This window comes from Humulus lupulus, chromosome 5 (assembly GCF_963169125.1).
Source record: "Humulus lupulus chromosome 5, drHumLupu1.1, whole genome shotgun sequence".
Lineage (NCBI taxonomy): Eukaryota > Viridiplantae > Streptophyta > Magnoliopsida > Rosales > Cannabaceae > Humulus > Humulus lupulus.
In genome coordinates, this window is record NC_084797.1 from 85,372,485 (window position 1) to 85,396,560 (window position 24,076).

General features: G+C 39.4%; 1 protein-coding gene and 1 non-coding gene across 2 annotated transcripts; one reads left to right on the forward strand and one right to left on the reverse strand.

Moving 5' to 3' along the window:
• Nucleotides 1–17,410: 17,410 nt before the first annotated feature.
• Nucleotides 17,411–17,815, reverse strand: LOC133779273 (uncharacterized). Its single transcript, XM_062219254.1, has one exon. It carries the CDS (start codon nucleotides 17,813–17,815, stop codon nucleotides 17,411–17,413), a length of 405 nt encoding a protein of 134 aa, XP_062075238.1.
• Nucleotides 17,816–22,114: 4,299 nt separating this feature from the next.
• Nucleotides 22,115–22,221, forward strand: LOC133781181 (small nucleolar RNA R71). The gene has a single exon (XR_009869973.1). It is a non-coding gene; the product is annotated as a small nucleolar RNA R71 (small nucleolar RNA).
• Nucleotides 22,222–24,076: the final 1,855 nt, after the last annotated feature.

The following is a 24,076-nucleotide window of genomic DNA, read 5'->3' on the forward strand; positions in this document are numbered from 1 at the left end:
AAGCCCAAGGAGCAATGAATTTTCAAGCTTCTGCATTCTCACAATAGTCATACATTTTTTCCATAGCTTTGAAAAATGTTTTGGCATCTTTAGTGTTTGGCAAACCACTCAACATATGTTCAGGAATTGATCTCTTCATAGCAATGAGACTACGACGATTTGACTTTTCCCATTGTGCATAGAGAGTTCTATGGGTAGTACTACTTGAATGAGTAGGAGCATCAGGTTTATCTTCTCACAAGCAGAAGTCCAAGAGACTAAAAAGTACAAAAAAGGAACACCTTAATTAAATTATGAGCAAAGCAATAAGAAAATATATAAATAGAGTCAAATTGGTCATCATAAACTCCTCTTTGGGGTGAGAATACAATGCACATGATCTCCTTTCATGTAGTGTTAAAAAAAAAATATAAATTAAAAATTTATTACCAGTGAGCAAATAAATTCTTAACAAATATATATTGATTCAAACCAAAAAACTACATCAAATATACTTATCAAAATTATTATCTTTGGGAAAATAATTTTAAAAATCCACATTTATCATTAACACACTTCATGAACCGTAACTAATATATGTAACTACCTCTTTTGGGAAGTAATGACACATATTATTAGCCAAAAGAAATATTTTCTACAAACAAAAGAAATTCGGTGATAAGACAATCATTGAAAATTAATAAATCAAATCACTTTGGTGAAATGATATTAATAATTTTCATCCAAATCTTAAAAAAAAATTTCTCATAATATGTTGATAATCAAAATAAAGTGTCCTCCATAACACTCTATATCAACAAATCAAGGTAGTAACTTAGAACAACAAAAAATAGTTTAATTGAAGAAAATCACTTTGGTGAAATGATATTAATAATTTTCATCCAAATCTTAAAAAAAAAATTGCTCATAATATGTTGATAATCAAAATCACTTTGATGAAATGATATTAATAATTTTCATCCAAATCTTAAAAAAAAAATTGCTCATAGTATGTTGATAATCAAAATAAATAATATGTTGATGATCAAAATAAAGTATCCTCCATAACACTCTATATCAACAAATAAAGGTAGTCACTTAGAACAACAAAAAATAGTTTAATTGAAGAAAATCACTTTGGTGAAATGATATTAATAATTTTCATCCAAATCTTAAAAAAAAATTGTTCATAATATGTTGATAATCAAAATCACTTTGGTGAAATGATACTAATAATTTTCATCCATTCTTAAAAAAAAATTGCTCATAATATGTTGATAATCAAAATAAAGTGTCCTCCATAACACTCTATATCAACAAATCAAGGTAGTCACTTAGAATAACAAAAAATAGTTTAATTGAAGAAAATGAAATCACGGCATTTGAGTAGAGAGTACACCATGACTTGGAGGGTAACCAAGAGAGTGAGTGTGTACAAAAGAAGGAGAAAATACTCAAATAATTTTCTGTGATTTAAAGTTTTCAAAAAGTATGACAAAAATATTTATTATTATTTAATAACTGTAGAAATCGTATTAATTCAATAATAATTGTTTGGTGACGTCAAAAAATTAATTAAAAATCACAGAAAAATCAGAAATTAAATTCTAATGAATTTGGAAAAAAAAATCATCAAAAAACGTTGCTCGGAAGTGGCGCACTCGCCCCCACTCTCCAATGCCGAGAGTCAGCTATGTGGGATCAATATCTCGAATTGTTCAGGTAAATTTTGAGGACAAAATTTTCAGTAGGAGGGGATAGTTGTAACGTCCCAAAAATGCTAATAGAGTTTAGTTCCTTGATTAGCGTGCCAGGAGGGCATAGTTGGATATATGTGTGATTAATTGATAAAATGCGTGACTATGTGACATGCTCGATTTATATGATAATATGAACACATTTATATGCATGCTTATGGATATTTGATATGCATGTAGGCTCGCTACTGTTTACAAGGGCATATTTGTAAATTTTGGCCCTTGTGGGCATAATTGTGATTATATGTGTTAAATGGTTGAGACCACATTATTATGTTGATATGTTTGTAGTATACGGCTCGAGGCGATCCTAGTGAGTGGATTAGCAGAATAGTGACAACAGGGTTTAATACCCGGCTCAGGGCGAGCCTACGGGGATTTTGGGAAGTTTAACGTATATTTGGGATTTATTGAGTAATAGGTAAGTATTTGATAATTAGTTGGGCATGTCGGGATTAATTGGGAATTTGTAGGATGACTTGAGGAATTAGCGGGAAACGGGGCAATGACCATTTTTCCCTTATGGGCAACAAAAGGGTTGAGTTAAGTTTAGGGGCATTTTGGTCCATTTAATTGAGGGATATAGTGGAATAAACCTTTAGGAATCAATTAGAATATGTTATAAGTCTTAGCTCCCTCTCTCTTCCACTCTCACATTCTCACACACTCTCTCTCTCTCTAAGGCCTGAAGGAAAAGTCTTAGAATTGGGGTTGGAGGTGGTGGATTCAGTTGGGAATTGAAGCTAGGATTGTTGAGGTGTAGCTCAGGGACATCATCACCATCATCAAGGTAAGGCTTAGGCATTAACTGCTGGGTGAAATGGTGTAATGCCCTAGATAGCCAAGACTGCTACACTGTGTATTTGTAAAGGTGTAGGACTTGCTAACCAAGTCAAACAGTTAAAAACGTGAATTCTAAAGTCATTAAAGTGCTAGGGTTAAAAGGTTTTAAGGAGATATTGGAAAAATTGGCATTTTGTTATGAATTATGTCAAATTATGTATTTTCAAAAAGATAGAATATTTAGGGTGTTACAATTTTATTTCTTATGAAGTTTAATTTCTTTATCTATGATTTATGCTCTTTAACTAGCATCAAATAAAATGAAATGAGGCATGTTCTCTATGCTTGGAGTAACTTGTTTATCTTTATATGTAAAAGGGAATCACCTCTATATATTCATTGATACCATATTGTTGACGCGGTTTTTCGCCAACAGTGTATTAAGAAATTAAACATGTAGATTAGTGCTAGATTATAAACCGTAACGAAATAGTAAACACTCTCTCAAAAACGCACAACTTTTACATGGTTTAGTGGTTAAAATCTACCTAGTCCACGAGTAAATATTATTACTTTTCTATCTCTATTTCTAAAAAGTTTCGGTAAAACTAAAATTGCTCCCCTTTTCCTGTCCAATATTCCTAGTATTTATAGGGGAATTTCATGGACAGGTTTGGGTAACTGCATGAATAAATAAGGTATCTATTTAATACAGATTATTCCCATTTACATTGGGATATGATGTAATGACCCAACTAATTCTAAGACTTTGGACCATTAAAAATACTATACAAAGACCCTATTCTTAAGAATGCATACATACGAAACATTCATAACTTTATTAAAAACTATGAGATGAATGTTGAAATACATAAAATTTGGGGTGTGATATGGGATCCCATTGTTTGAAAATAAAACATAACTTAAATCTTAAATAAATTCGTTACAAAATCAGGTGCGGAAAATACATAGAAAACATAATTAAAATGACAAAAAAAAAACAACGTCGTCCTCGAATCGTTCATGCAGTCCACTGAATCCATTCTTCTTCAATACACAATCCCAAGCTGCCAAGAATCTTTCTACCGCCATAACTATTTTACTGCACATATTAAAAATAAAGGAATGAGCCTAATGCCCAGCAAGGAAAATCTACTAAAAGCATATAAACATAAACATATAACTATAAAGGCGTATACCATATAGGACTATACTATTAATGGCCATTATGACATGTGATAAACCATCTATGTCCCCTGTCTAATATCTGAGGAAGGTTAGATCACATGATAGTATATGATAACCCATCTAGGTCCCCTGTGTAATATCTGAGGTAGGGTATATCATAACTCTAAACATAAGAATAATAAACACTAGGGCACTAAGCAACTATGAGCCCTAGATAAAACATAACATAATGTATTATAGCATAAACATATTATAGATAAACATAACACATAAGCATACAGAAACTATCCTATTTTCCTTACCAATACCGGGATGTGAGAACAAGGACGGCATTTTGGAACACTCCTAAAACCAACAATGAGAAGGTGAGTATTTCTAAAAGAAAAGCGATGAAAAGGAATTGACTAAATCACCGAGAAGAAACTTACCGACAAGAAATCTTAAGTTCAAAGAACTTAAATGCCTCACCAAGAATGGAAAATATTGAGTTAGGATTTGACTAGAGAAAACTATAAAAACTAATGAAACATACAGAAATAAACTAGGAATAGGAATACCTTTGAATACACTATAACCGAACTACACCTTGATATCGAAAAACACACTATTAGCCTTACTTCCCAAGTGTTTAATAAGCTTAAGATGATAAAGTTTATATCCCCATCCCAAGTGTTTAACACTCTAAAGTAAACCTAGCTGCTTGAAGGCTCTGAACTCAGCTTGAAGAATGAAAGAAATGGCTGGGTACTAGGTCCTATTTATAGAGTTCAAGAATGAAAAGATCTTCTTTTAGCTTGAATAAAATAATGAATATTAAATTGAAAAACATTTGAATATTCGTTCAGCAGAGGCTTTCCAAGAGGTTATGGGTTGAATTGAGCTGGGTTTCAAAATCATTCAAAAATCTTGCCCTAGAGCCAATATATCGCCCATGGTAGGCGATATATCGCCTGGGCTTATATTCTCGAGGCTCGTCGAAACGTTTGTGCGAAGTTACGTGTTTTTCATATTCCCCGAGTGGCGATATATCTCCCCTAGAGCTGCGATATATCGACATACGCTGAAATATTATATACATGTAATTGCACTTTTTCAGCCTAATTTGAATTGAGTAAACAGCTTTGACTGAGTCATTTAACGATTTTAAAGCTGCTGGCAGATTCTGGGGTTTTCAAATATTACTCTTATAAAACTATTCCTAAAAAAAGACTTTAATTTCTCAATAAACATGCACATGAAAAGTGTCATGATCTTATTAGTTCTATCTAAACCTTATAGTATAATAAATATCATCTTTATAATCAGCTATATAAATATCATCTTTATAATCAGCTATATAAATATCATCTTTATAATCAGCTATATTAATCAAACCTTATGTTATAATTAATATTCTTAAACTATAGGTTAAACTTATAAAATATATAAGTGTTGCTATGAGTGTTCAACTAAGTCTTGGCTTGAACCAAAATCCACAGTAATAAATATACTATAACTACTACTACTACTATCTAAGTAAAATTCTTGGACTCTACATATGATTTGATAACATAATAGAATATACTCTTGCTATCTCGGATAATAAATGATAGATATGTGATACAGTCTGGGCATTAATGAGCATATAAAGAGTCTTTGAATCTATTGGGATCCTTCAGTATGCGTTTTGTCCAAGTTTCCATGAGCTGAATATCTCACCCGAGCTCGTGTTCAACGACTATCTGAACCCTAGCTCGTAGTAAGTTCATAGCGCCCAAAATTGGATCTAGTTATAATAAGTCTCGCACTTAATTATTATCCTGAGAGGCGGTCTGATAATAACCTATGTATCATGCTGTCCAGCCCCTAAATTCGAGTTATTCACGTCACTGTTAGCCATATATTCTGCTTGGCAATTTTTCCACATATTCATCTGCCAGCTGTACCCCAGCCGAGTAATTAAACTTGTGCTAATTTTAGGGTACAACATTTGCCCCCCAAGCTCCTACTCGTGCTTGATGTCATCACTTTTTGACATGCACAGTATGGGCTTTTAGGCTTCTGCCATGTAAAATCGTGCCTACCCACTACTCAAGTACTGGACACGTGACTGCCTGCAATTGGCGTCCGTTCGGGTTTCGAGGACTGTGACAACTAGCTTGTCAACTTTTTGCTATCGTATGGTTCATTTAATCTAGGCTTTTTGATCTTGAGCTAACCTAATCGGATGGCCCGAATTAATTCCCGTAGTTTATGTATAAATAGGATGATTAGTCCTGAAACCTTACCACCTTTGCATTCAAAAAATTTCCTTTTCAAAAAATAAAGTTTCCCTTTTTCTTATCCAACTTCTCCCAAAATCCTTCATCGCCTTTCAGACTTTTAGAAGCTTTCAAGGAGCTTCCTATGGACATATAACCATCTTCTTTCAATGAACATATACTCTATAAGTATCTCCTCACCCGGTTTGAATTTTTTCAATTCTTTATTTTCGAGTGAGTTTTTTACTTTGAGAAATGCTCATTACTCAATATTGTTTAGGCTATGTCTGAGTGTAAATAGGAAATTGGATTTCATTTAGGCTAAATGAAAGAAATCAGACTCATTTAGAAATAAGATACTCATAAATCTGGGCAATTTTTTTGGGTTTTTCTGAGAAAAATCTAATGATAAATCGGTTTGAATACCTGTTTGGGGTGTAGAAGCTGAAGGGGTTTTAGGTTTAATCCCAGATAGCTTAGAGGTTACGATTCCTTAGGCGGTTTTGCATTAAACCATTTTCAAAAGGAAAGTAGTAGGTCTGATGATTCTGACACGCGAATCCCGAAGTATTTGGGAATTTTAAGAAATCAAGGCGCGTGGCCTAGGATCCCACGTGGGATCACACGTTGAGGCTAGGGCACAACCTAGCTCATATAAATTTTCAAATTTTGAAAGTAAACCAATAAAAAATTTGATCTCCCGTACCTCTACAACCATAGCTAGAAGCCATCTTAGGTCGCCTACTAATAGGTCGCTCTGTCGTCAGGCGATCTGAATCATGGCTCCTGCAAAGAAGAATTTCGTGAGCTCCTCTGCTCAAGATAAAAATAAAGGCAAGCAGATCGCCTCTGATTCTCCCATCCCTCACTTCGGTCCTATGGTGGAGAGAGAGATTGTAATCGACCCAAACACATTTTTGAGGCCGAGCATATAGTCTCTTGGATAACGACTCAGGGGAAAGTGAACAAGATCCTGCTGATTCATAAGATTGAGATGGGAGCTGACGGTCTTATTGCCTGACCTGCGTTTGAAGGAGAACGGAGCTACGCCCCTTTCCAAGATGACTACGGGGCTTGGAGTGATGAGCACCTGAAGGGCGGTGCCTTCCTCCCATTGGACCAATATTTCGTAGACTTTCTGAACTACATTAAACTGGCCCCTTTCTAGCTCCCCCCAAACTCATACAAGCTATTGGTGGGGTTAAAATATTTATTTCTAAGGCACGAGTGGGAGGTCCTCACTCCAGTAGACATCATGTACTTCTTCTGCCTCAAGGCCAGTCCCGACCAGAAAGGGCGAGGTGACGGATTTTACTACCTCACTCATTTCCCGAACTCCGCCTCTGTCATCGACGTTCCCAGCCACCCAAATGACTATAAATATTTATTCTTTATGTCAAATGGGTTCAACAACTACGACCCTCGATATTTCAACTGTCCACGTAAGTCTTCTATCTTTGTGAATTCAGCACGTGAACTTTCATCACTTTTCATTGTATAATACTTTGTTTTTTTTTTTTAAATGTTCTGACTGAATTCTCTACTTGTGTAGCTATATTCTCAAGGACAAGGCGATTTGTGACCCTCGGGAGTCAGTACGAGACCCTGTCTAGTGTTCCTCCCGGGGAGGAAGACTATCGTCTGATTATGAACGATGCCACCATGGTGGCTTGCAAACTGATTAGTAAGGGCTAGACGTTAGCTCTGAGGACCCAAGCTCCTCTTCCAGTCATCCCAGGGCTCCCTCTTCTCAAGTGGCCTTGCCAGCCGACGAGGACACCGAGGAGGAAGAAAACGTGGCACCGCTTGTGCAAAAAAGGTGAGCTCTTGAAGATAATTAGGGGCCCAATCCTGAGCAAAGTGCATCTGGGGCAGTAGCCGTCCCCTTCAGACAAGGTAGCCCATACCCTTTTAGAGAGTTAGATCGGGTTGCTGCCAGTTTTAAGCTAATTTGATTTAACCCTAACAAGCTCGTTATATGTCACCCTACTGATCCGAACCTCAACATAACCCTCATCTAGTGCGTGGATCATTTGGTGGTACACTATCATCATAGCTACCCCAAAGCATCGTCATAGTTGACACCACTTTACATTTTAGATTCACCATTTTTTAGGAGTATGGGAAAAACCATAGGTCCTGACTTTCCCTACTCCAGGGCATGTACGCCCCTAGTTTTAGGGAGTACGTAGATGAGTCCAGCCCCGAGGAAGGACCTGAACCCCCTACGATCCAGGAGGTCATAACTTTAGACTCCCACATTCCTCTATTAATCCCCAAGTTGGAGGTAGTGCCTAGCCCGGTCAATACCCCCGAGCTGATCATAATAGATTCCTCCCCTAGCCCGGAGGGTAGGATTCTTGCTCGTTTTCTTGTATTTATAATATTTTTGAAGGATTACTCCAGTGAACTGAATCCTCTGTTTTCTCTTTTTTCAGGTGAAAAGATGGAATTGTCAGGAGCTCTAGATTTGAGGGGTGCCTTTAAGGTTGGCGGGACCGGAACTGGTCCTGTGGTGAAAAGGCCTAGGGTGACGAAGAAAGTAACTCCAAAGATGGTGGGGGGGGGTATCACTAAATCCCCATCTAAGGATAAGGGTGCTAGCATCTCTCGGGAGCAGCCACAAAGAGAGCTCCCCTCAGCTCTGGTAACAACAGTTACTATTTGCCAAGCTCCCCTTCCTCCTCCTCAACACATGCCTTCCTCAAGTGATTCAAAGTGTGGCCCCCATTCAAAGCGAGATTCCCATTGTCCGGATCCTAGTTGAGCCATACGACCTGGAAAAGATCCCCGAGGCTTTTCGGGGTATCGTGTATGAGACAGAAAGCCACATGGTGGGCCATGCTTATAAGGCTAGTGACAGGGATATGAGGGCTATAGAAGAACGCAGCCCTGAAGACGTCCTCGAATCTACAATAGGGATGAACTTTACCGTGAGTCCCTTTCACCCTCCTAATTTTTCCTTGCTTCGTTATTATTTTTTAATTCTTGACTTGCTTCATTATTCCGCAGTCTGTCTTGGCCCAATATCAAAGCATAGCTCATGTTAAAGCCAGGAACGAGGAACTCTGAGCTGCCCTAAATGTTGCTCAAGAGAATGAGTAGGCTGCCAAAGCCGCCTTGAGTGTTGCTCAAGAGAATGAGCAGGCTGCCAATGCTGCTCTTATTTCTTCTCAAGAGGGCGAGTGGTTAGCAAAGGCTACATTATCCACCTCTCAGGCTCAGGTCGTGGAGGCGATTCATCGCGCAGATCAGTTTCAGGACGAAACCGAAGAACTCAAAATGAAGTTGATTGAGGCCGAGGCTAAGGGCAAGGAGGAAGAATGGAGGGATGCTTTGGGATCCATATCTTGCTAGGTTCAAGGTTCAGTTCTCATAGGAACCATCAGAGACTGGCGAAGCTTACAAAGCTGCAGAGGGGGATGGTGAGAAGGTGACTTGAGCAAGCTGATGGAGCCCAATGACTTTATTATTCAACTGTTTATTGTTATTATTTTTAAAATTTTTTGTAATACTCCCTTGGGACCAAGACAATTGCCTTTAGGCTTAGTTCGAGGTTTTTTCTCCTCGAGATGACAATATACTTTGAATATATATCTAACTTGTGATCTATTTATGTTTCCCTCAGTTTATTATTTTCTCATGTTTATAAATCTTTAGACTCTTGTACATATGAAATCTTAGGGATTGACCTTTAGATCGAGAAAGGTTTTATCGATATCTTAGTTGTATCCAAGATTTTGGTTGCTTATTTGCATTGTACATGTTAAGAATCAGGCCTAAGACCTAGTTATATCCAGGGCTTTTGTTGCATAAATTTAAGCAATTAAAATGTGCAAGTATACACAGTCGGCAACGAGTAATATAGTAGTAAGTGAGTATCGTCTCCACAGGGATTTCAAATTAAGAAAATGCAAAACCAACTAAATAACAATTTAAAAGTAAAAGAAAAAGGAATTATGAGAATGAATGTAATATGGATCTGAAATTAAATGGTTGCAATTAATTCTAATTAAAATATAGCTAAGATGTCAGCAAAATTTAATTCGAGAAAAGTGTCTATGGACTAATGGATCTGAATGGCTATTTCTCCGTATGTTGATCTGCCCAGTTGTTATAGCAATCGTTCAGCAATTATGCACAGAGTTAACAGATTTCTAAATAAGCCGGTGATATTTTTCCAAAACCCACTGACGTAATTCCACAACGTAATTCAATACATTCCTATATTAAACCAGGTTGTAAAACAAGCAATTACACACCAAATCTCAGGTTATACAAGGTAGCAAAATATTCCTATTTTACTCACTAAGAACTACCTAAACATGGTATTCCTCTTGTATCATTCAAGTTAACTCCACTAGATAGATTCTTCCCAAAATCAGATCTAGCTAATTAAATTGTTAGTCATGGCCAGTAATTAACAATCATTTAACATTCATCTCACTTGAATGAACAAAGGCAAATTACTAAACTCATGCATTTCATTAATAAGTCATAACATAGGGTTCATAGCCATCCAAATCTCAAAATGATTAGTTCATGTCTAAACTGAAAATTACAATCCCATGTAAAAATAGTTCATCCATGGTAACAACAGTTCACAGATTAATCTAAATAAGAGTATACACTACAAAAGAGGGAATGTAGAAGAAAGAGAGAGTAGTAAAGTCTTGTGCTAAAACCCTCTTCCTTCCTAGCCATGAGCTTCTTTGATCTTTCCCTTCTGTGTATCTCTCTGTTTTTCTCTGTACTCTTCTTGCTGAAAATGATAGTCATCCACGTACTATGTCCTCCACCCTTCTATTTCGGCTGTCCTCGTCTTTTAGGGTACTCTCCTTACCCTAATTAGAAAGCTCCTTTCCTTCTTTGGTCCCTCTCTTGCCACCTCAGCCAGCTGACTTACTTCTTAAAATGGGTGCCACATAGGCGCTGAGATTAGTAAATAAATGCAGCTGGCTTTTGTCCACGTCACCTGCCTTCTCCCCAGGATTGCTATGCGATTGGACTACAGCATCGGAACAGCAATGCTCCCCTTTCAGTCCCCGCTTTCCTTCTGCTCCCTTTAATTCCCTTTGGCATTTTTAAGTTTCCTTTCCTAAACAACACAGAACAGAAATTTACATAAAATATTTACAAATAATACATCAAATTACCGACTCTTAATATGGACTCGCTACCTAGAACAAAAGGGTAAAAATTAAACAAATTCACAGTAAACACACTTTCATTACTCTTTTCAACTTAAAAACAAGCTCGAAGATCATAAAAATAACTCTAAATCATAGAGTTATCACACCCCAAACTTGGCATATTGCTCGTCCTCGAGTAATGAAAAACAGAAACAAAATAAACACTTCAAACACTAAGGCAACAACAAACACAGATTTGTAAATGAGAGAGTACTGATCAATCAATCATAGCTTAGCGAAGAAAATGCTTTTAGAATTATATGGAATGGAATGATATGATGGTAGTGAATATGCCTTGACTTTATATGTCTCAATCTCATTTTAAGTGCTATTGATATCACTAATGCCTCCCAAAAGTAACCCAATCACTAGAGTGTGCAAATGCTTCCCACCAACACCTTGAATTCCTGTAATAACTACCCTTGATCCTCAAGTTTAAAAATATCTGCTTCCATAGGTTGAATTAGTGCAACCCTCTCCACTAATATAGTCTAGCTTTACTCCCTAGATCAATAGGACTTTACTCGGCTTGTAATGTGGGGCTTCGGCTAGGGTAGGATGAAAAGTAATATCTCTATGGCTTACAACCTAACCACCTCAATTTATCAAGGACTTTTCTTTCTCTCTCAAGCTCTCACCCAAGATTTCACTCTTAACCCACAATAATGAAGTTGATACAACTCAATTCTCTTGCTATTTTCATTTCCAAAACTGACTAGATAATGAGAAAGAAGACCAGTATATTTTCTTGTATAGGGGGTGGTACACCCCAAACTTAGGTTCAAAACTGCCTCTTTCTCTCCTTTTTTTGTTTCTGAGTTTTTTTTTTAAGTTTTGAACAAAATATTGTAACAGTAAAGAGATATATATATATAGCAAGAGAAATATGAATGTTTTTATGTGAGCTCATTCCCACACACCCCAAACTTAAATCCCATCATTGTCCCCAATGTGGCTATACCAATAAAACAAGGAATAGCTCACCACAATGCCAAAGGCTAACCCAATCTCCTAACAAACCATACAGAACTTGTCCTTGATAAATTGCAGCAATTAGGTTCGGGTAATGAAGAATGAAAATTATGGGCATGGGGGTATATTAAACATTGATGGGTGTTAAGAAAAATTCAGCAATTCGGCTCAAATAGGGGTGACTATTGACAATTCATATTGCTCGGGTTAGCTTGAAAGGCTCAATCGTCCAAGGATGGCCTAGATCATCTCTAAGTTGTAAAACTAGCTAGGATTTCGCCTCAAGGAGTGCACTACACAATTCTAGAAGCGTAAAATTTCACAAGAAAGCAGTTATTCGAAATATTCAAAGTATGGTGGGAGGATATAAGTACACATCTATTGACCAGGGGCTAAAAGAAAGCATGAAAGATATCACTATCACCTATACAAGCATATGTAACTTATAAAATCTGGGCAACACACAAATGGACTGAAATGGAAAAGTTCATCATCGAGCAGGACACTAAGCCAGATTAAATCACAATATCTCTCATGCACAAAGACAACTAACACAGCAACACAACTAAAACAATTAAAAGCTAAAACAGAAACTAAACAACCTAAACAAACAACATACTAAAAACAGTCACAGAAACAATAATTCACAGACAGCAACAGTTCACAAAAACAAAAATAATAAAACAAGGGAAAGGAAACCCCCTTTACTCGGAGTCCTCTTCAGGGAACTCCGCATTGTCGCCAACATTGTCAGTCCAGGTACTCAAAATTTGCTCAGGGAACGCGGGGAATTGCGGACCAGGTTTAGGCATAGCCTTTTGCAGCACATTCTTCATTGCTGCATCCCTTTGCTGCTCATAAGTCCACAAAGTCTGCAGACGCCCACAGATTTGCTCCTGCCGCTTATGCATTTGCTGCTGCATTTGGCCAAGCTGGGTCAATCTATCCATGATGGGGTCACTGGAGGTGGAGGAGGATGCAGCATATGTCTTAGGGGCGCGGGCCGGGCCAAAGCTAATAAGCCCTTTTGGTAAGATGAGTCCCTCTTCAGGCCATACAGGGACACCAGCATCTCGGCAGATGGAAGTGATAGTGGAAGGCAGGAACAATTTTCCTTATCCTCTGTGAGCACATTCAAAATGTCCTGTGCCAAGACAGTCCCAACGTCAATGGGAAGCCCTTTCACGAGGCAGAACATCATCCACGCACGATCTCGGTTTACAGTGGAGTCATGTGACGTGGGGCATAAGGTTGATTGCACAAAACTATAGAGACACTTCAACTCATGCTCCAAATCAGTTCGGCAGAATCGCAAATTCCCATGGATGTCGAGATCCCACTCAGATTCGGGTTTGGCCAATTCGGGCATTGTAACGACGCAAAATCACTAATAAGGCTTAAGGGCCTTGATTAGTGTGCCAGGAGGACAGGTTGGGATTTATGTGTGATTTTAATGAGTTAAATGCATGGTTATGATTTAAAGCAGGTTATATGACTATTTGTTTATCTGAGATGCATAACTATGTATATTAGTATGCATGTAGGCCCGGATCGTGTTAGAAGGGCATAATTGTAATTTTGGCCATGTTGGGCATAACTGTTTTGATATGTGATGATTGTTGAGACCACAGTGGTATGTGGGTGTATCTGTGATTTGTGACTCGAGACGATCCCAGTGAGCAGGCTAGCGGAAAGTCATGACGGGAATTTATACCCGGCTCAGGGCGAGCCTGGGGGTATAAGCAGGAATTCAGAGAATAGATTGAGGTTTATTTTGATATCGAGGATTATAATTTGGTGATTTATCAGGTGTTGGAAAGCAACGGGAAAATATTAGAGACACTTGAGGATTAGCGGGAATTGGGTAAAATGACTAAAATGGCCCTATTTGGACAAAAGGATTTAGAGTTAATAGGAAGGGCATTTTGGTCATTTGGCTTTTAAAGATAGGTTTTTATAAGGCATTATATAGTGAGTGGGATTGTTAGAGAGTGAGAGTGCTGAAGGAAAGAAAGAAAAGAAAAGAAAGAAAAAAAAGGAAAGAAAGAAAAGAGAGAAAACAGAGGGGGTTTTCAAAGGATCGGTTTGTGCATTTTGCACCATTCCTCTCCATTCTTTTCTTGGAGCAAAGCTTAGTGGAGAGAAAGGATAGGATGAGCATCAAGGATCTTGGATTAGACTTGAAGATTTGGCAAGAGCACATCAACTTTTGAGGTAAGTTTTAGAGATTTCAATTTTAAGGGTTTTGATGGTTTGAGCTGTGTTTTGAGCTGAGTTGATGGGAATTTTAGGGAAATTCTGGGCAAGCTTTGATGATGAACAAGCTAAGGAGGCCTAGGGTTGAATCAAGGTCGAAATTTGCATTAATGGTAAGAATTCTAAGCCTTTAACTTGTTGTTGACTGAATTTTTGAGTTTAGGGTTGATCATGGTAGATTTTGAGATTTGGGATAAATGTTCTTGGGATTTGAGGATTTGGGATGCTTGGGATGAATGGAGAGTGTTCATAAGCTTGATTTTGAGTTTGGTAAAGATTTGGGGAAGTTTGGTTTGAGATTGGTTGAAAGAAATCGCAGAAATGCGATTTTGGGTTTTCTGGGCTGCAACTAGCGCTAGTCAGTGGGCGCTGTAGCACTAGCCCTTGTTCTGGGGGGTGTGTTCTGTTTGTAGTGCTACAGTGCCCTCTTTAGAGCGCTGTAGCGCTGCACTGTTCACAGAGGTGAATTTTTGGGTTTTGATGAGGGATTTTGACCTAGGGTTCGGGGCTCGATTCCGCCACTTTGTTTTGGGGATTTAGGACTTCTTGGGGGCTCGGGATTGGTCCCGAGGCTAGGTATTCGGACTTGGGGTTCGATGTTGACTTTGACCTATGTTTGTGCCTAGGTGTGCGCTAAGGCTCGAGTGGGATCGTGCTCAAGGAGTCAGGTGATCTAAGCTATTGATTGGAAAAGTAAGAAAACTATAACACTCGTAGGATAGGGCATGGGCCCATAGTGTGATTGCGGGGCACGACCCTATATTGCATGTTGCATGATGAGATGATTGCCGGGCATGGCCCTATATTGCATGACATGTTAGGATGCAGACTTAAATGAATTATTATTCGTTCGAATGTTGTTGTGTTATACTATATGTGTGATTATAATAAAATGAACGGCAAGGGCCGAGAGCGGCGTAGGCCGGGTGCGGCAGCGGGGCCGGAAGTAACACTTAGCACATGAGATGCTATAGTCAGGGCAGGGCCCGGTGGATACATGTGTTATCCTTACGGTGTGAACCGATACCCCAGGCTTCGGTAAGGCTTCTGGGGCGGCATGGCCGTGTTTGCTTAGTCTAATGGTTGACTTGTTTATCTGTGGACTATCTGATATGATTAACTGTATATTTGCATATGTTATGTTCTGCATGAGTTTTCTTGCTGGGCTTCGGCTCACGGGTGCTCCGTGTTGCAGGTAAGGGCAAAGACTGAGTCAACCAACCATGAGTACGGAGAGCGTGAAGCGATGCGTACATGTTTGGCCTGCCCAACTGCTTTGGTTGGGGGTTTATTTGAAAATGGCTGTAATAATCTATGATTTTTTATAACTGATCAATTGTAAACTTATTTTAAGATGTAAATAGTTTTCAAACCTCATTTTGGGATCCCAAATGTTTAATACTAGAAGTTTTAATGAAACGACGCATTTTTAAAGATTACAGCCTTAACTTTTTATTAGTCACACTTTTGTTTTAAAAACCTCGGTTAGCGAGTTCATTGCACACTTTTTTGTCTTAAAACTCACTTGGTAACGGCTCTAAGGTAGTAGGGCGTTACAGGCATGATATCTTGAAGCAACTCATCATCTACATGACCCCGGAGTGGAGTGAACTGGCATTTGACGGTCTCCAACGAGAATATGGTATTGATCACCTTGGCCGAGAAAGGGACTTCTACTCCTCAGACAATGAACTCGGTGGGCCACTTATCGGCTAAGAAATTAGCATAAAACTCCTTGACCAGCTTGGACACAGCTGGCTCGGGTTGTGTACACAATGATTCCCAGTGGCGATCTCGGATCATATTGGCCACCCAATTGGGCAAACCGCTTAAGTTGGTATGCTCTGCAATGAGACCCCGCTCCATGTAGAAATCACGCTGGGATATGGAAGTGTGGTATTTGATCTCAGCTGTCTCGGAGTCAAACTTTGGGACATCGGAGAAAGCCTTCTTTTTAGCCTTGTGCGCGCAATACTTGATTTTCGGCATGGTGAGGGCACGAAGGTGGCAACCGGGGGTCGGGTAGTGTTGGGTGGTGGCGAGGGGAACTCTGGTTCAGTGCATAGGAGCTAGATGAATGGGTCCTTGAGTGCTTCGGAATGGTGAGGCAGAGATGCAGATTCTTCGGCCGTTTCGAATGCTGGCTGGATTCGTGGGTTGGAGATGGTGGAGGTGCGGCTGTGTGAGGGTCGCGGGTCTGAACGGGCTGATGGGTCGATGAGGGTGGTTCAGATGAGGTGGTTTCATGGGTTTGTGAGATAGAGGCCGTGGGTTTTACTGGGGTCGTGGTGGCTGGTAGTGATGATGGCGGGATGGGACGACGGAGTGCTGGCGTAGTTGATGGTGTGGTGGGGGCGGCGGCTAGGGCAGAGACAAATATGGTGGGGTTGAAGATGATGAGATGGGGCTCTATGTGGATTATATAAATAAGGAAATTGGGCTTTCATTTTGTCTTTTTCGGCCTTTATGTTGCTTTTTGTATATAAGGGTCCATTGTCAATGTTCGGCCTTTGTACCCCTTTTTCAGCCCTTTTATTTTTCTTTTATCCCCAGTTGATACAGCATTGCCACAGCATAGCATCGTGCCCTTGTGATTGCTGCCCAAAATGCTAAAGGAGTGCTGTAACAACTGGGTAGACCCCCACCAATCTAGAAAACTTCTTTGCCCGCACTCTGTGCTTCATTCAACTCCCAGCTTTGAAACCTGCTTGCTCACCTGCATTCAATTGTTCCCAACAGAAAAAACTTCTTAGTACCTCCATGGAAAACAGTTCATATATATATATGTATAATATAGGTATATATATATTGTTTCTTTTTGTTTTTTCTTTTATTTACTACATATATATATATTTCATTAAAAAAAATTCTACACCCCGAACTTAGTTACATTTATTGTCTATTTACAATCAATTTTTTTTTCTTTCTTCTGGGTTGCCCACGTGTTACATTCAATACATGGCAACCCCTAGCGTCTCCCTTCAAACGTCCTTCAAGCTGATGGAGGTCTTTTCTCTGTCGACCTCCCCACCCCAGTAGTGTTTCAGCCTCTGCCATTAACTATGAACTCCCTCCCGGACTGATCTTCTCGAACTGTAACAGCTCCGAAAGGGTATACTTCAACCACTGTAAACGGGCCAGACCAGTGAGACTTGAGCTTCCCAGGGAACAGCTTCAACCATGAGTTAAACAGTAGTACTTTCTGGCCTTTCTCAAACACCCGCTCTTGAATTTTCTGGTCATGCCACCACTTAGTCTTTTCTTTGTACAACTTGGCATTTTCATAGGCAAATAGCTGCATCTCTTCCAGCTCAATCAACTGCATTTTTCTTGCTTCTCCAGCAGCTAACAGATCCATATTCAACTTCTTTAATGCCCAAAATGCCTTGTGCTCCAATTCCACGGGAAGATGACAAGCCTTCCCAAAGACTAGGCGATATGGTGACATACCCAATGGGGTTTTGAAAGCTGTTCTATACGCCCAAAAAGCGTCATCTAAACGCTGTGACTAGTCCTTCCGACTAGGATTTACCACCTTCTCCAAAATCCCCTTTATCTCTCTGTTGGAGATTTCCGCTTGCCCGTTTGTTTGAGGGTGGTAAGAAGTGGCGATCTTGTGCTTGACACTGTATTTGGCTAACAAAGCAGCCAATATTTTGTTGACAAAATGGGTTCCTTCGTCACTGATCAAAGCTCGTGGAGTCCCAAAACGTGTGAACACATGTTTATGTAAAAACTTCATCACCACTTTAGAGTCATTTGTGGGACTCGCCACTGCCTCCACCCATTTAGACACATAGTCTACTGCCACCAAGATGTATAGATTTCCAAATGACTGTGGAAATGGCCCCATAAAGTTAATTCCCCATACATCAAACAACTCAACTTCCAGGATGCAGTTCAGAGGCATTTCGTTTCTTGCTGAAATGTTTCCCACACACTGGCAGCGGTCACACTTCTTAGCAAACTCATGGGCGTCTTTAAAAATGGATGGCCAATAATATCTGGATTGGAACACTTTAGCTGCTGTCCGCTGTCCACCAAAATGGCCACCATATGGGGCTGAGTGGCAGTGCTCTAAGATGCTGGACACTTCATTTTCAGGCACACAATGCCTCATTATCTGGTCGGGACATTGTTTATACAGGTATGGCTCATCCCAATAGTGAAATCTGACATCGTGGAAGAACTTTTTCAGCTGCTGCTTGTTTAAATCTGGGGGCTGTAATCCACTCACCAAATAGTTCACCACATCAGCATACCAAGGAATATTCTCCTGGGTTATAACCAGCAGCTGTTCATCTGGGAATGAGTCTTGTATATGCATTTCGTCCTTGTTGACAATACTTGGTTCCAGCCGAGACAAGTGATCAGCCACTTGGTTCTCGGTGCCCTTTCGATCGTGAATTTCAAGATCAAATTCTTGCAGCAATAATACCCAGCGAATTAGTCTTGGTTTGGAATCTTTCTTGGCTATTAGGTACTTAATTTCTGAATGGTCAGTGTACACTATCACCTTTGTGCCCACTAGATAAGATCTGAATTTTTCAAATGCGAAAACAACAGCCAGCAGTTCCTTTTCAGTGGTTGAGTAATTAATTTGAGCATCAATCAACGTCTTACTGGCACAATAAATTGAGTGAAAAATCTTTCCTCTTCGCTGCCCAAGGACTGCCCAAATAGCGAAATCACTCGCGTCACACATGAGTTCAAAAGGTAAGGACCAATCGGGAGCTGCGATCACTGGAGCAGTTATTAGAGCTATTTTCAACTTCAAAATGCTTCATGACACTCAGCAGTAAATTCAAACTGGCGGTTTTGTTCCAGCAGTGAACAAAGAGGCTTTGACACCTTTGAGAAATCCCTGATAAACCGCCTATAGAACCCAGCGTGTCCCAAAAAGCTTCTAATGCCTTTAACAGTTGTTGGTGGTGGTAGTTTTTCAATTACTTCCAGCTTCGCTTTGTCTACCTCAATGCCTTTATTAGAGACTTTATGACCCAACACTATGCCCTCTTTCACCATAAAATGGCATTTTTCCGAGTTGAGGACTAAGTGGGTCTCTTCACACCTCGATAAAACCTGCTCCAAATTGGCCAAGCAACTGTCAAAAGATTCCCCATAAACTGAGAAGTCGTCCATAAAAATTTCCAATATACTTTTTGCCATGTCTGAGAAGATCGCCATCATACACCTTTGAAAGGTGGCTGGGGCGTTGCATAAGCCAAACGGCATCCTCCTAAAGGTGAAAGTGCCGTAGGGGCAAGTAAATGTGGTTTTCTCCTGGTCTTCCGGGGCTATGGAAATCTGGTTATAACCTGAATAACCATCAAGAAAACAGAAAAATTCTTTCCCAGCCAAGCGGTCTAACATTTGATCAATAAACGGCAGCGGAAAATGATCCTTCCGTGTGGCTTTGTTAAGCTTCCTGTAATCCATACACACTCTCCAACCAGTCACCGTTCTTGTGGGAATCAACTCGTTGTTGTCATTGGTCACAACTGTAACTCCTACTTTTTTAGGCACGCACTGAACTGGGCTAACCCAAGAGCTGTCTAAAATAGGATAGACAATGCCGTAATCCAGCCACTTTATCACCTCCTTTCGAACAACTTCCTTCATAACTGGATTCAGCCTCCTTTGCTGCTCAACAGAATTGCTACAACCAGACTCCAGCAAAATTTTATGCATACACAGTGTTGGGCTAATACCTTGTATATCAGCCATAGTCCAGCCGATTGCTTTCTTGTATTTCTTCAATAATTCCAGCAAAGAACCCTCAGCTTTAGCCTCCAAACATGAAGAAATAATTACTGGAAGTGTGTCATTGTCCCCCAAATAAGCATATTTCAAGTGGCTGGGCAGCGGCTTTAATTCCAGCTTCGGTGGTTCTTGGATGGACGGTTTTGGAGGCTTAAAGTTTCCTTCAGACAGATTTAAAGACTCAGAATACTTGTTGAAATTCCGGGCTGGTTTATGTGACTCTACCCAAGTAACTTGAGACTCCTCTTCACTGCTAGAATCTTCATCATCTTCAAAAATCTTCATCCCCAAATCAGCTGTGCAAATTTCCTTGTTGAAAGTTTCAGCCACAAGTGTCTCAATTACACTTAAACTAGAGCATTCTTCAATTTCATCCAGAAACTTCATGGCTTTGAACACACTAAATATAACTTGTTGATCATTCACCCTCATGGTGAGTTCACCATTTTTCACATCAATCAACGTCCGTCCTGTGGCAAGAAACGACCTCCCCAAAATAATGGGTACTTCTCGATCCGCTTCATAATCAATAATAATGAAGTCGGCTGGGAATATAAACTTGTCAACCTGTACTAACACGTCCTCAATCTTCCCTTCCGGATGAGCCATGGATCTATCCGCTAACTGCAATGTAACTGTGGTGGGCCGAGCTTCACCAATACCCAGCTTCTTGAAAATAGACATAGGCATTAGATTAATACTAGCGCCCAAATCGCATAACGCTCTTCCCACATCTCTTCTACCAATAGAACATGGGATCGTAAAACTGCCTGGATCTTTTAATTTTGGAGGGATTTTACTTTTCAACATAGCACTGCAACCTTCTATGAGAGCAACAGTTTCGAACTCACCCAGCCTCCTTTTCTTCGTCAAAATATCTTTCAAGAACTTAACGTAATTGGGCATTTGCTCCAATGCTTCCACCAAAGGAATATTGATATGGAGCTGTTTCAATACATCCAGAAACTTCCTGAACTGCCCATATTGCTGCTGTTTTCTAAAACGCTGAGGAAATGGTGGGGCCGGCTTGTGCAAAGTCTTTACTGGAACAGATTGCTAACCCGATGCTGTATCAACTGGGCCAGTTTCAATAGCTTCACTTGCTGATTTTTGACTAGATTCTCCCTCTGTTTGGATTGAAGTGGGCTCCCTAATGCCCTTTGTTTTCTCCTCATCATTTTCTAGAATTTTTCCACTTCGTAAATTAATTTCTTTGCAATGTTCTTTACCATCCCTCCGCGGATTCTCAGTGTCACTAGGCAAAGAACTTTGTGGCCTATTTTTCAGATCATTAGCCAGTTGCCCAAACTGCATTTCCAGGTTACGAAGAGACTCTGCTTGGCTCTGAATCACCGCATCATTATTTGCCATATAATCCCTCATTAAACTCTCCAAAGAACTAGATTGAGAGCCTTGAGATTGGTGAGGTTGCTGAGCCCTTGGTTGTTGAGAAAAACCTGGCGGAAATGATTGTTTCCCTTGTGCTGGTGCTCCGCTGGAACTTGACCCCCCCCAAGACAGATTCGGATGCTGCCTCCAAGCTGGATTATACGAATTTGAGTATGGGCTATTGTTGCAGTTGTAATTCTGGTTACCCACATAACAAACTGCAGCTGGGTTGGAAGGGTAGTTTTCAAACATATGCCCATCTCCACAATACACACAGGAAATGTCTCCACTTTGAATAGCGGCAGCTAGCTGAATGTTGCCTCCCAAACTCAGATTTTTCAAAATATTGGTCATTGATGCCATTTGAGTTGTCAAAGCCGTTAAGGCATCTACTTCAAGAACCCCTGCCACTTTCCTACTTGTCGGAGCTCTCGTGTTGGACCATTGATAATTGTTGCTTACAATTCTCTCCAAAATTTTGAATGCTTCATTATAGGACTTGGACAAGATAGCACCATTGGCTGAGGCATCTAACACCATTCTAGAAGCTGCATTGAGGCCATTATAGAAGGTCTCCATCTGTATACAGTGCGGGATGCCGTGGTGTGGACACTTCGGCAAAAGCTCTTTAAATCTCTCCCACGCATCATTGGTAGATTCATCTTCAAGCTGCTGGAAAGACATAATTTCACTTCTGAATTTTGCATTTCTGGTGGGAGGGAAATATTTTCGTAGAAATTTCTCAGCTAGATCATTCCAATTTGTGACGGAATCAGGAGGCAAAGTGTTGAGCCATGATCTAGCTCGGTCTCTTAACTAGAATGGAAATAGCTTCAACCTTAATGCTTCTTCACTCACTCCTTGAAGCTTAAAGGAATCGCTCACCTCCAAGAATGAACGGAGGTGGAGATGAGGATCCTCCATTGGCATTCCGCTGAACTGCCCCACGGTTTGGAGCATTTGGAACATCACTGGCTTGAGCTCGAATTGAGGTGCTTGTATTTCTGGCCTCACAATGCCTGGATTTAGCTCATTAAACATGGGGGTAGCGTATTCCCGTATTGCTTTGGCTCTGTCATCCGCCAAAACAATGGGATTAGTAACTTGCTGGCCATCCCCCTCTTCATCAACATGCTCAGCCATAGTGCCTCGGCTGTTAGCCTTCTGAGCCTTTCTCCTTTTTCTGAAAGTACGTTTGATCTCGGGGTCAATAGGAGCAAGTTGAAAGTCGTCTTGTTTGTTCATGCACTAGATAGACCTGAAAGTATACAGCCAGAACAAACAGATTTAAAAACAACAGAAATAAATTGCAAATTAGTTGATAAAACATAATTTAATTTTAAATCCCCGGCAACGGCGCCAAAAACTTGTTGCGCAAATTTAAGCAATTAAAATGTGCAAGTATACACAGTCGGCAACGAGTAATATAGTAGTAAATGAGTATCGTCTCCACAGGGATTTTAAACTAAATAATTGCAAAATCAACTAAAGAACAATTTAAAAATAAGATAACAAAATTAAGAACATGATTGGAATATGAATCTGAAATTTAATGGGTATACGTAATTTCAATTAAAATAAAATGAAGAACTCAGAAAAAATTAATTCAGAGAAGATCTATGTGAACAATTAGATCTGGATGGCTATTTCCCCTGTATAAATTGCCCAGTTGTTATAGCAATGGTTCAGCAATCAAGCACAGAGTTACCCAATTTCACAAGAGACCAGTAAGCTTTTTCCAAAACCCACTGATATACTTTCACAACTCAATTCAACATATTCCTATATTAAATCAGGTTGCAAAACAGTCATTAAATCACCAAATCTCAGGTTATACAAGGTAGCAAAACATTCCTATTTTACTACTAAGATTTACCTAAAATGGTATTTCTCTTGCATCATTTAAGTGGATTTAGCTAGACAAATTCTTTCCAAAATCAGATCTAGCTAGTTAATTGTTAGTTATGGCCAGTAAACAACAATCATTGAGCATTAATTACACTTAAATGAACAATGGCAAGATTACTAAACTCATGCATTGAATCAATACTTCATCATATAGGGTTCATAGCCACCCAAATCTTAAGGAAATTAGTTCATGTCTGAAATCAAGATTACAAAACTAGCTGAAATGAAATCATCCATAATACTCAGTTCACAAATTAGATAATAAGAAGATACACTACAAAATGAGGAGGATAGAAGAAAGAGTTAGAAGGATTTTTGTTGTGCTTAATTTTAAATCCCCGGCAACGGCGCCAAAAACTTGTTGCGTAAATTTAAGCAATTAAAATGTGCAAGTATACACAGTCAGCAACGAGTAATATAGTAGTAAGTGAGTATCGTCTCCACAAGGATTTCAAATTAAGCAAATGCAAAACCAACTAAATAACAATTTAAAAGTAAAAGAAAAAGGAATTATGAGAATGAATGTAATATGGATCTGAAATTAAATGGTTGCAATTAATTCTAAATAAAATATAGCTAAGATGTCAGCAAAATTTAATTCGAGAAAAGTGTCTATGGACTAATGGATCTGAATGGCTATTTCCCCCTA